This window comes from Limulus polyphemus, unplaced genomic scaffold (genome assembly GCF_000517525.1).
Source record: "Limulus polyphemus unplaced genomic scaffold, Limulus_polyphemus-2.1.2 Scaffold63, whole genome shotgun sequence".
In the NCBI taxonomy this organism is placed as follows: domain Eukaryota; kingdom Metazoa; phylum Arthropoda; class Merostomata; order Xiphosura; family Limulidae; genus Limulus; species Limulus polyphemus.
The window spans coordinates 900,930-913,769 of NW_013665673.1; the positions used below are offsets into that span (position 1 = coordinate 900,930).

Sequence of the window (12,840 nt, forward strand, 5' to 3'; positions counted from 1 at the left end):
TGCCTGAATTAAGGATAAGTCTTCAAAATAATTTGGTAGTACATTAGTACGTTTCTTGCATTAAAGTTCGTTTTATTACCATTGTTTGAAATTTTCATATTATCTATACAAAATTCAACACCAGATCATTAGCCAATACTTTTCTGTATAGATAACAGTGTTATATGGAAAGAAAAAAAGACTGGCGCTGTTACAATAGCAGAGGAAAGTTAATTTTTAAGTGACTGTACTAATGCAAAACTAAAATGTGATGAAATACTTCCAAAAGACACTACTTCGTGTGATCTTATGCTTTTTAAACTCTAAAACACATTTGTTACAAACAGGGCAAAAAATAAAAACTTTGACGTTTCAAAGGAATGTGGGAAGGGAAATCAAGCACGTGTTCGTACAGTACATGATATTATTTTTCTCTACTCTTAAGAACTGCATGAAAATTTCTAGTAAATAGTAAAAGGAACATCTCGAATGTTCCCTAACAAGCCTAATACGTAATTCGACTATCCATTGTGTTCAATTCCGTGTAAATCTGATTTATATAACTATAGGGTAAACGCACATCCATATTCCATAATGTAGAACGATAGAACAATAACACTAATTAATTTAGTGCACGTTCCACTGATCTGTCAAGCGCTAATGACAACAAAATATTTCTATCTTCTATCACGTTTATGTTTCTAAACTTCAGCATTTCCTGTGAAAATTAGTAATGTGATTCGGCAGGCTATATTATGTCTTGAAGGGGGAAGTCCGGAGCTAACACAAATGTGACTAAAATCGTTAAATGGATGTCAAAACATTGACTTTGGGCATTTAAAATAGTTCAAAAAGCTGTCCAATTAAATATGAATATAATGACGGATCTTGGAAGTCATTTGCTTTACATCCCCCCTCCTTCATGCTCTCCGCTGTGACGTACAGAAAGATACTCGCGTATGATTGGCTTAATAGGACAACACCTCAGTATTCATACATTTTCCCATGTGTTGCAAAATCCTATAATTAGAAACAATAACAACACCGCAGAAAATTTCAAAAAATAAAAATTGCAGAAAACTTAAATTTATACATGCGGAGAAATTTAGAAATTCTGTGTCCGTTTAATATTTCCAGTATTAAATGCTTAACATAAAACTATATTAAACAAATACATGGCTAAAATACTTTCAATTTAATGTACTAAGCATTCTGTGAGCAAAATCAATAGAAAAATAAAGACATTTGATTACAAATAATTCCGAACAATTCTGCAATAAATAATAGATATTATAGGAAAGTAATTTGGTTTACAAATAATTAAAAATACGTTATATCGAATGTCAACGGTTCATCATTACAAAAATATACGTTCCATCATAAATTATACGAACCATTTACTGTCTGTACTGCTTAGCTCGCCCTCTATCAGCCAGTCACTCCACCACTCTCGTTACAAATCAACAACAACAACTGCTTATATCTTACGAACCAGTTTTCTTTACATCTACCTTCACAATCCAACAATTTTCACTATCATGCTGCATTTAATTCTCTTATGCAGTATTTTATTTTAGTTCACTCTCGCCGTCTTTTTACACGTACATGGAACAAATCTCCACTAAAAAAACAACAACAGATCTCTACAGTAGTGGACTTATGATTTGTTTTTCTCTTTTACATGTACATGGAACAAATCTCCATAAAAAAACAACAACAGATCTCTACAGTAGTGGACTTATGATTTGTTTTTATTCTTTCTCTCTCTCTCTCTCTCTCTCTATATATATATATATAATCTAGTGCAGCGATCAAGGCGGATGCATGAAGAATAACAGAGACCATCGTTAGCGTTCATCATTATCATTTTTCTTGATCTACTTGCCTTAAAACAGATTTTGAGCCGATTCACTTTCTAGTTAAAACTTACGAGCTATTAATTGTAGTATAAAACAATCGTCTCCGTTTTGTTACATAAACGAGCCTTTTATTGACGACACCATATTCATATGTTAACAAGGTAATTGTACCTTTTTTAAACAACCCCTCTCTCTCTCCCCGATCCCTTTAGATTTGTTTTATTCATTAATAGCAGTTTAACACATGGGAATTTCTGCACAGAAATTTTAGGTTTTATGAAAGAGGCGCTACTCAAACAGCAACATAAATCTTGTTTAACTTTGTATCATAAATATTTCAACCTCTTTTGCAATTAATATACATCATTACGTTAGATAAGGAACGCAGATGGCCTAATTACTGTCCATTAAATATTCAAAAACAGATACACTTGCAAGAAATATACACCGAAAACGAAGATTCCTAGTTATATTGTGGCAAGTTTCCAGGAATTGAGTGCTGAAACGTGTTGAATACAAACAAAAACCAGTGATTTGAGAACTGCGACTTTTACATTGCTTTTCAAAGGTGCTTTATTTTTTTAAATATTATAGTTGACAGGCCCAACACCTGCTAAAAAACAACAACAACATGACCGAGCGTACGTTTACACTAGCAGTTAGGAGGATAACACTGAGTTACATTTTCACGTCCCCCAAATCACTGTCAGATCCCAAGAGCAATTCAGAAAAGGTTACATAATCTAGACATTTCCTCTTGGTTAAAACAATGTGTATGGGAGGAACACTTCATTCCCGAGTGTTTCAAGGTGGATTTATGGGTTAAATTTACAGGTGTAAAAACATGACGGTACCTTATAGAAGGGGCAGTGCCAACTCTTTTCAAGCATCGCACCCTCCACCAAGCCAATAGAGCGGAGAACGACTGGAGACCAGGAGAAAGAAAAGGGAAGTTAGTCTATTATTGTTGTCGTAAAATCGTTTGTAATACATGCATACAACTGCTTTACTCTATAGACATACATATCACCATAACATATTTTTATTCCAGTGACCTATGGTGAAAATATAATTGAATTATGAAGGTTGCATTTTATTTTTGAATTTCAGAAAAGATTATTATATATTGTCATGCTGCCTTGTATTAATTAAGCAACAATATCAATTTAGCAAAGGTTTAACGTTCAATTTATGCTTCAATTTCTTTCAATTTAGCGGCATCTTTAAAAACCTGTTCTGTTTCAAAGTGTCCGGAAATAATTATGGGGGCCAGGTGGCAGCTATAAATTCAGCACTAATTGTCTGTCAAGGAAAAAGAGCGTTCGTTTCAAATACGAACTTTTATAATTTTATTAAGTTCAAACTTGTTCGGGTTCAATTAGAAATGTTGGACTGTAAGAAATATTTCTAAGTTTAACTTTATTGATCGTTTTCTCGGTATTCTGTAAATAGCAGCGCTTCTCCTCGCTTCTAAACTCATACGCAGAGGAAGGGGTGAGTAGATACCAACGTTTGTATGCCACGAGCCGTACTAAACCTAACATGTGAAGTGTTACCTAGGGAACAGTAAGTAATCTCACATTTATTATCGCATTTTATGGTTATTATTACATAATTATGTTACTAAACCAACACATGTAATTCAGCATACATAATAATTTCCTATACAATGTCACAGGCAGAGTTCCCCTTTAACTATATATAACATAGTACTTTGTATCAAAATAGTCGAAGTTGAATATTTTTACTAATTTCTCAGCTTACACTGTTAAATTAAAAAATCTCATACAACGTACTTAACATACTATCATTGAAATTATATATATTTCTTTATTTTTTCCATGGATGCCCGAGTAAACTAACTGGTGAAATACTTTTAATATGTATGTTTTTTTGATATACTAGGATCGGATAATGTCATACTTCTTAATTCACGTAGTTCATTTAAGTTTTTATTATTACACAGTAGACTACTGATTCTAAAGAATTAACACGTGAATTGATATTAACAATATTTTCCTTTGACGTATAATTTAACTCGTAACGGCACATTTAATAAGTACAATAGTAGGGGCGTGAATGACTTTGAATACTGCACGTGCAACGTGAAACGAGATTCTTTACAACACACCAGTCCATAATTATTTTCATGTACCTGCTGATTTAGGACATGAATTAATTTAATTAAATATTTTTTAAATTTCTGCTCCAAAAGTGGAAAAAGGTTTGAATGTAAACCCGAACGTGAAGTGGTCAATAGACCATACCATTTGACAGCTCTTATATTATAGTATATTTGCTTTTCTACGTCAAGAAATAAACTTATGTATTTCCAAAAATTCTTCATTCATAGCAATCTGAATAAAATGTAATTAAAACACACTTTACTTTTGAGTACAATACACTAACTTATATTAAGATAAATAGCTACAAACATTTTAACAGAATTACCATGAATAAAATAAAAAAATAAATAAAAGTGACCCCGAGAAAACTATAAAAAAACATTAGAAATGTCATGAGACATTTACTTCTGACGTAATTTACCCATTTTAAACCAGATTAATGCATATATATATATATCAAATCATTTTAAAACAGTAATGCAGATATTGGCTTACTTTTATCCATTTTTTTTACGTTTCTCAGGTATGAAAGTGAAACCAAAGAGTAAAAGTGGCCCTGAGAAAACTCTACAATAACACCAGAAAAAATATATCGAATTTATAAAAAAAAATGCGAATAATAGGATTATTTTCCCACTTTTCTTTTGTCACCTTTCAATTAAGATAGATTAATAATAAAAGTAATAATAGTATTTGTACCTCGCAAATAAAATTTGATAAAACACACCTTTTAACTCTGTGATTTATAGGCAAGTTATCAACAGACAATTTAATTTTCAATTAAAATAGATTAATAATAAAAGTAATAACAGTATTTGTACCTCGCAAAGAAAATTTGATAAAACACACCTTTTAACTCTGTGATTTATAGGTAAGTTATCAACAGACAATTTAATTTTCAAATAAAAAACACAACAATAAAATAAACGAATCTGTTGCAATATTCGTAAATTTGACATAAAAACTTAGAAGTAGAAGATAAACCAATTTTTGTATTACCAGATTATCTTCCAGGTGTCACTGGTGTTTTACACAAAATCGGCGTGACAGAAAATGAGGCTCAATTATTTTATGCTTATGACAAAATATCATTTCTATCTAGATGCTAGAAAACTCGTTTTAAAAACATGGTGTATTTATCTTCGGCTCATCAGATGTACATTTGTTCCAAAACTCTCTGTTGTACATCAGAAACTATGGGGTACAGGAACTCCACACTAGCTCTTCTTTTTGTTATACTGCTGTTTCTTTGTCCTGAATTAACATCTGGAAATGTTGTTGATCTGGAAAAAATACCAGAATTCGTTAAACCTCCTTATCAAAAACAGTGAATTATCACTACTTCTTAGTTTCTAACCCTCTAGCATGAGGGGAGCTAATATAGCTCGAAATAGCAGTTCTGAGATGGTATGGTATTTGCTATCCAATACCAACAAATTTGTGTTTACTACTATACTAAAGTGTGCAAACTAGAGTGCCAGTTCCATCTCTAAAAAATAGAAAATTTCAGAAGTCGTTTGGTGTGAAAGGGTAAAAAGGTGTGTTCATCAATAAAATAAGAAGGAAAATGGTCCCTATAGCTTATCAAAATCATACAGAGTAGATGTAAAATTAGTTATATGAAACTTGATTGTATTTATCAAGTAAATATAGCGTGGATTAGTTCTCAAATGAGGTAAATTATACATCAAGAGTGACAAATTACATGCTTTTCTTCATAAAGATGAGGGTATTCGTTTGGTCATTTTCCTTATAAATTTATCTTTAGATTATTTCTAATTCGATGTTTGAGTAACAGGAATGTACACAAATTATATTTTGATTTAACTGTTTAACATCATTATTGTCCTGAAAAACACTTACTTTCTAAATAGGAGGCTAGAGCATCATCTCCTGCTTTTGCAGCTAACTGTTTCGGTGTCATTCCCTTAGAAATTAAAAGTATCATTAACTACAAATCGTAACTTTTGTATTACCATATATAGCAAATAAAACGCTTACAAATTGTATGGGGTACTGAATAGTATTGTTTGATAATTATTTTGCGACCACAAATTGGGAAGTATCTTTAAGAAAATTTTAAAAACTTTCATAAAATATAAAATGTAATTAAAATAAAATCAAAATAAGGCTGGGTTTGGTTTGAATTTTGCGCAAAGCTACACGAAGGCAATCTGTGGTAGCCGTCCCTAATTTAACAGTTTAAAGACTAGAGGGAAGGCAGTTAGTCATCACCATCCTCCTCCAACTTTTAGGCTACCCTCTTACCAATGAATAGTGGGATTGACAGTCACATTATAACGCCCCCACGGCTTAAATAGCAGGCATGTTTGGTGGGATGGGGATTCGAACCCGCGACCCGCAGATTGCGAGTCGAGCACCCTAACCATCTGGCCCAGCAGTTTATAGATAATAAACAACTTTATAAGCACCCTCAATCTCAATATTCGTTGGTAAAAGAGTAGCCCAAGAGTTGACGGTGGATGGTGATGACTACCTGCCTTCCCTCTACTCTTGTACTGCTAAATTAAGGACGGCTAGCGCAGATAGCCCTCGTATAGCTTTGTGCGAAATTCAAATCAAACAAACAAAACATCATGTTAGTCGTGTTTTTCTCAACACTCTTCGATACTATAAATATTCACAGAAGCAACAGTACCGCCAACCAATAAAGTCCTCTGTTATCTCAATGGGACATCACTGTCTGAGAGAATTGATCACATTTCGTTCAGTGATAGAAGATAATATTAACCGCTTGATCTATTTTATGATTCTATCCACTCCTTTGGGTTAGACTACTTTCGTAAATTAATCACAATTCGTCAGTAACTCGGGGATATAGCGAAGCGAAAGATTAATATCAATACTCTTTGTTTTTTATTATATACAGCGACATTTTATTGTTTATCCACTAAGTTGTTTTGGTACCTGTTTGTCAATTTTTGTTAAAGATGCTCCTGCTGATACAAGTAGATAACAAATGGTACGACGTTTGTAAGCTGCTGCTTTGTGAAGCGCTGTTTGACCTCTGGCACGAATGACAAAAACAAACATGTAAAATTAACATTGTAAAAATACATAAAATAAAAAATGTTAGTATGACATTTAATAGCTGTCAAGATTTTTAAAATGAAAATACGTTATATAACTTGTTGGCTATAAGACTGATAATTACACAGGTCTGTGAATTTAAACTTCATAAAAGTTATTTCTGTTTTAATAACGGGTTTTCTATAATTCAGCTACGCAGGTTTCGAAAATAATATTCATTTTTTCTATTACGTAAGGATTTTTTACAAATCGGGAAAAAACTTACTTAGATCAGATTATTATTTCGTTTACTACAATGAACATTTATTATTATTATGTTTGTTAATAAAAATACAAACAAATTGAAGAAAAGGGAAGAACATTGATGTCAAACGAATATGCATCCTCAATCATCCTGATTTTTTTAATGAAATATACGTCTTTTAGTCTCAAAACTATGTGTTGTGGTCTTTCTTTTATGTATTGCGTCTGGGGCATCTCGTTTCAATGACCAGCAGTAATCAACCATTATGCTGATGTTCCACCTTCCCTGATGCCTCCTCTCCATTTCCGTGATGTCTTGATGAAACCTTCCAGACGTTTCAGTTTGGAAACAATCTCTATTATCATTTCTATTGACATCAGATTCAGAATCAGATGAAACTGTATCAAGAGACCCCGGTGAAGTAGGTACAGGTTCATCAGGTCCATGAACAACAGGTCTTATAGCAGACTGAAGATTCGGATAAGAAATTTCCTTTTTACTGCGAGTGCTGTAGCCTTGCACGTTACATGAGCAAAAATCTCCGTGGTTTCTAGGCTCACGCCAGACCATTGGAATTCCAAAAGGCAGAGACTTTTTTTACCTTTAGTCCATTGTCTCAACTCTTCGACATAAACGATGCAAACTTTGTGCGGAGCCCATGATTCGTCTTGGTCCCCAAGTTTTATTCCAAAATACACGTCATACGCTTTTTTGACGAATTATGTAATGTTTTGCCTTTGTTTCTTTGCAACAAATTTAACACAAATATAACAAAATATGTTTGGGTCATTTACAAAACCTCTTGTTGCTATAGCAACGAATAAATAATATTGAAAAGAAAGAAATAATGTCAAAGTGCACGCACAAACAAATATTATCCAGAAATGACACATCATGCGGCCAGTTAACCGTTTATATACTAGCGGTGTGTTTATCGTGGGTTCTAGAACAATCGATAAGACTCTCACGTCGCGGTTGGTCTAGAGAAATCTATAACCAGTGGTTGTTAGTATTTTAAGCATAACGAAATGTGACCCGATTTCAATGAAAATGATTCACTTATGTAAAAGTAAATATGACGTTTTATGAAAAATTTTTACGTGATGGAGAAAAATGGATATCATTTTCGGATTCAGCGTACAAGAATTACAAGAATATGTAGAAATTTCAAGACAATAAAACCATCGCAAACCTGTGTAATGTTTAGCTCTACACAAATAGTATCTTCTATTACAACTTTATAACAAGAGATATGTTTGCATACTGTTTCTCTCATATTAGTTAAGTTAACAACGTTGGTTTAGGACAAGATAAAGTAATATCATGTTAACTTAGTCAGCCATAATGAATTACAGTCTTAACTAAGTTAACAGAATGCATTATAACATCAATGTTGTAGTTGATTTAAATCGAGTTAATTAATAGAATGCTTCATAACATCATTGTTGTAGTTGATTTCAACCGAGTTAATTAATATAATGCTTTATAACAACAGTGTTGTAGTTGATTTAAACCGAGTTAACAGAATCACTGATGTTATAAAGCATTCTATTAATTAACTCGGTTGAAATCAACTACAACACTGATGTTATAAAGCATTCTGTTAACTTGGTTTAAATCAACTACAACACTGATATTATAAAGCATTCTGTTAACTCGGTTTAAATCAACTACAACACTGATAATATAAAGCATTCTGTTAACTCGGTTTAAATCAACTACAACATTGATATCATAAAGCATTCTGTTAACTCTGTTTAAATCATCTACAACACTGATATTATAAAGCATTCTGTAAATTCGGTTTAAATCAACTACAACACTGATATTATAAAGCTTAACTCGATTTAAATCAACTACAACACTGATGTTATAAAGCATTCTATTAACTCGATTTAAATCAACTACCAATATTTTTTCTTTGGATCTTCATAAAACACACAATGAAATGGTATTACAAAGCATTCTCTTAACCCACTTTAAAATACCCAAAATATTGATATTGTAGATTATCATGTTAACTCGGTTTAAAATCAACTACAACATTGATATTATAAAGCATTCTGGTTATCAATTAGGAAACATTTGCTTCAACAATCTTGGTTTTATTTTAGGAATAAATAAGTAAGATTGTGGCGATCAGCTGTCATGATGAGTTCTGATAGAATCAAAAAACTAATACTCACTTTTCATTATCCACCATTTCCAGAATGGTTGGAGAAGCTACAAGTACAAAATAATCAAATAACGAGTCGGAAATGTTTATAAATTGATACACATTATTTATAATTATTTTTATTAAGAAACTCCCCCCCCCCAAAAAAAGGCATATATTGTTCATTTTTGTTAATATAATCGAATGCCTTACAACATAATATCTTGGACCTACTATAAATGGTTTAAATTACCAGAAGATACAGTTTTCAAATGTGAAATGTTAATGTAAATGTAAAAAAAATAACTACAGAAAACAAACTGTCGTATATTACGACTAAGATATTACTTATGTGTAATGTATATTTTAAGGCTTAGTGTTATAAGCTAGGAAAGTCTATGAATTACGCTTGTAAACGTCTGAAGCTTGTTGACAGTTTTCTGCAATTGGTTTTTCTCTGATCAATATGACTGGAAAGTAGCTTGCATACTCGTGGTTTACGTTTCTTTACAAGAGTAAGATCATTGCGAATTATCTTTGTATAGTTCATTAGGATTTGTGTAACTAGTTAGCAACTGCTTGTTTGTGTTGGTGGAATTCTCGGTTGACTTGGCAGTCATAGCGGTAGTTCTGCAGCTGGTGGACTGCTGTTTAGGTGATTTTGTATCTACCCTCCCAAAAGAATCTTTGAGTCACGTATTTTCGGGGTTTTGTATCCGTTTATTATTTTGCTATGCGAATGATCTTTTTTGGCAAGCACTGTGGTATATATCTTACCAGAGACAAGTGCTAAGTCTATCCATGGTGGTGTTGCGCTGTCATGTTGTCGAAAATACATATGCAAATTATCTTTACAAAGTTCGATCAACTCTCCGTGTGTGTGTGTGTGTGTATGTACATAATTAATATAAATGATTAGAAGAGTTTTAGTCTAAAAACGCTAATGGAACAAAAATATACAATATTACAAAATTAGGATTTAAATTTTTGATATTTAATTAATAATGAATGTGCTTATAAATGGATTAAATAATTATGAAATATCCCAAAAATATTGTATTTAAACACTTGCTTCTTTAAATAGCATTCACACCACTACTATTTTATACAAAGTAAACATCTTTGTGTGTGATCCATATTACTAACCATTAGCAATAAGATACCGAATAATGTCCTTCTTTCCGTATCGAGCAGCATGATGTAAAGCTGTCATCCCACGCTGATCTAAAGAAGTAAGGCTGTATCCATCCTGTTGTAGCTGCTTTAGCTAAATATACAAACATGTTTGAAGTTTTAGACGGTAGAAGATAGTTTCATACAAAGGAATTTAGTTAAATTCTGGTGTTTAGAAGTGGGGTTTTATATATATGACTAGAAGAGATCCTAACCACAGGAAGCTTCGTCACGATCAACAATTTTAGTGGATCAAATCTGTGAAAAAAAATCCATATATATACTGAACATCAATTATAGGAGTTATAATTTTGTGTGAGTTAGCAGTGCTTTCAAAGGCTGCGTCACTTAGCAACTGGAAAATTAGAAAGTTGAAAAAATACAAAATCTACACATTCATAAAACGTACACATCTGTAACTGTACTTTTCAAACTGTAAAACGTTCACTATGTGTATATTAAATATGTAAAGCACACGCTAATAGAATATTCATACAGTAAATTCCTCAGAAATGCAATTTGTAGAGTAAAGCATTTATCCACTGCACATTCATATAGCATAAGATTCACAAGCTGAAGATTCCTACAGCATAAACATAAACCCACCAATTGTATATTCGTATAATATGTCATTCATAAGATAACCATTTAATTTTTATTAAAACTTATTTTGATTAACTTTGTAGAGGATATATAGCAAGTCATTTGTAATCAAATTACGACAAATCCAGAATAAATATGAATGATCGGTACTTGTATATTGTCTAAAATTTAATAAATAATTAAAATCAATAAATACAGAAGCAATGCAATATCATGTGACAGGAAAAAAATGTATAAATTAGTATGTCTTGCAGATAACTCTTGAAGACGAAATGGAGGACGTCGAAACATTGTATATGTAGAGTGTATTTTTTAAGTGGAAGCCGTTGACGGCTTCAATAAAGTTTTTAAAATTGTGTAAGTACGAAATGTTGATTTTAATTATTTATTAAATCGAGAATATTTACGCTAAACAAATTTATGCAAAGATAAACTGTATCGACTCCTAGAAACAAAATAATCAAATTCTGCCAAAATGTTTTATTTTAGAACGTCTTAAGTCTGACTAAAAGGTTTTTCAAAGTGGAAATTTCGATGTTTTCCAATACACCAGAATTACTGTGAACAAAAATCTGCAAATGAAAGAACAGGTAGAAAGCACAAGTAATAAAATCGAACGTAAAGGAAATGGTCTATCTTCAATGTAAATTACAGTTACATAAGCAACTACCAAATCAAGTAGAGAAAGATAACATACAGAAGTCTAAATACATAATAATAATCTAGAAAACGAAAGAACTTGGGCAAAGAAAGCAGAAAAGATTAAAGACATTTAAAGTCTGATGCCAAGTTACAACAAGTTTCAAGATATTTTCACGCTGAGTTCAAGTTTTTAATATCATTGGTCATGTAGATAATATTGTGACTTGCAAGAATAATTCACTTCACAAGATCACTGGCTGGAAAGAATAATAATGGTGCTTATGGTCACAAACTGATTTAAAGAAGGTATTGTTTGTGATCTTAAGTTTGTATAAGCTCCAGATATCTCGGCAAAGTTATGATCTTTAGATGAACTAAATGTTAGGGAAGCAAGAAAGACTGTATGTAATATTATTTGACTCCTATTTTGGAAAGACCGTATGTAATATTATTTGACCCCTGTTTTGGAGAGACAGTATGCGATACTATTGACTCCTATTTTGGAAAGACAGTATGCAATACTGTTGACTCCAACTTTGGGAAGACAGTATGCAATACTATTTGACTCCTATTTTGGAAAGACAGTATGCAATACTATTTGACTCCTATTTTGGAAAGACAGTATGCAATACTATTTGACTCCTATTTTGGAAAGACAGCATGCAATACTATTTGACTCCTATTTTGGAAAGACAGCATGCAATACTATTGACTCCTATTTTGGAAAGACAGTATTCAATACTATTGACTCCTATTTTGGAAAAACAGTATTCAATACTATTGACTTCTATGTTGGAAAGACGGTATGCAATACTATTTTACCCCTATTTTGGAAAGACAGTATGCAATACTGTTTGACCCCTATTTTGGAAAGACAGTATGCAATACTATTTGACCCCTATTTTGGAAAGACAGTATGCAATACTATTTGACCCCTATTTTGGAAAGACAGTATGCAATACTATCTGACCCCTATGTTGGAAAGACAGTATGCAATACTATTTGACC

General features: G+C 32.1%; 1 protein-coding gene across 1 annotated transcript in view; it reads right to left on the minus strand.

The window, feature by feature from the left end:
• Positions 1–1,474: 1,474 nt before the first annotated feature.
• Positions 1,475–12,840, minus strand: part of LOC106464779 (eye-specific diacylglycerol kinase-like) — a 263,541-nt gene continuing 252,175 nt past the window's right edge. The window contains exons 26-30 of the mRNA XM_022393146.1: positions 10,561–10,681; positions 9,446–9,482; positions 6,893–6,992; positions 5,828–5,891; positions 1,475–5,247 (exon numbers count right to left, since the gene is read on the minus strand). Of these exons, the coding sequence (XP_022248854.1) occupies positions 5,198–5,247; positions 5,828–5,891; positions 6,893–6,992; positions 9,446–9,482; positions 10,561–10,681 (372 nt within the window). The 3' untranslated portion in view covers positions 1,475–5,197. The remainder of the gene's footprint in view (positions 5,248–5,827; positions 5,892–6,892; positions 6,993–9,445; positions 9,483–10,560; positions 10,682–12,840) is intronic.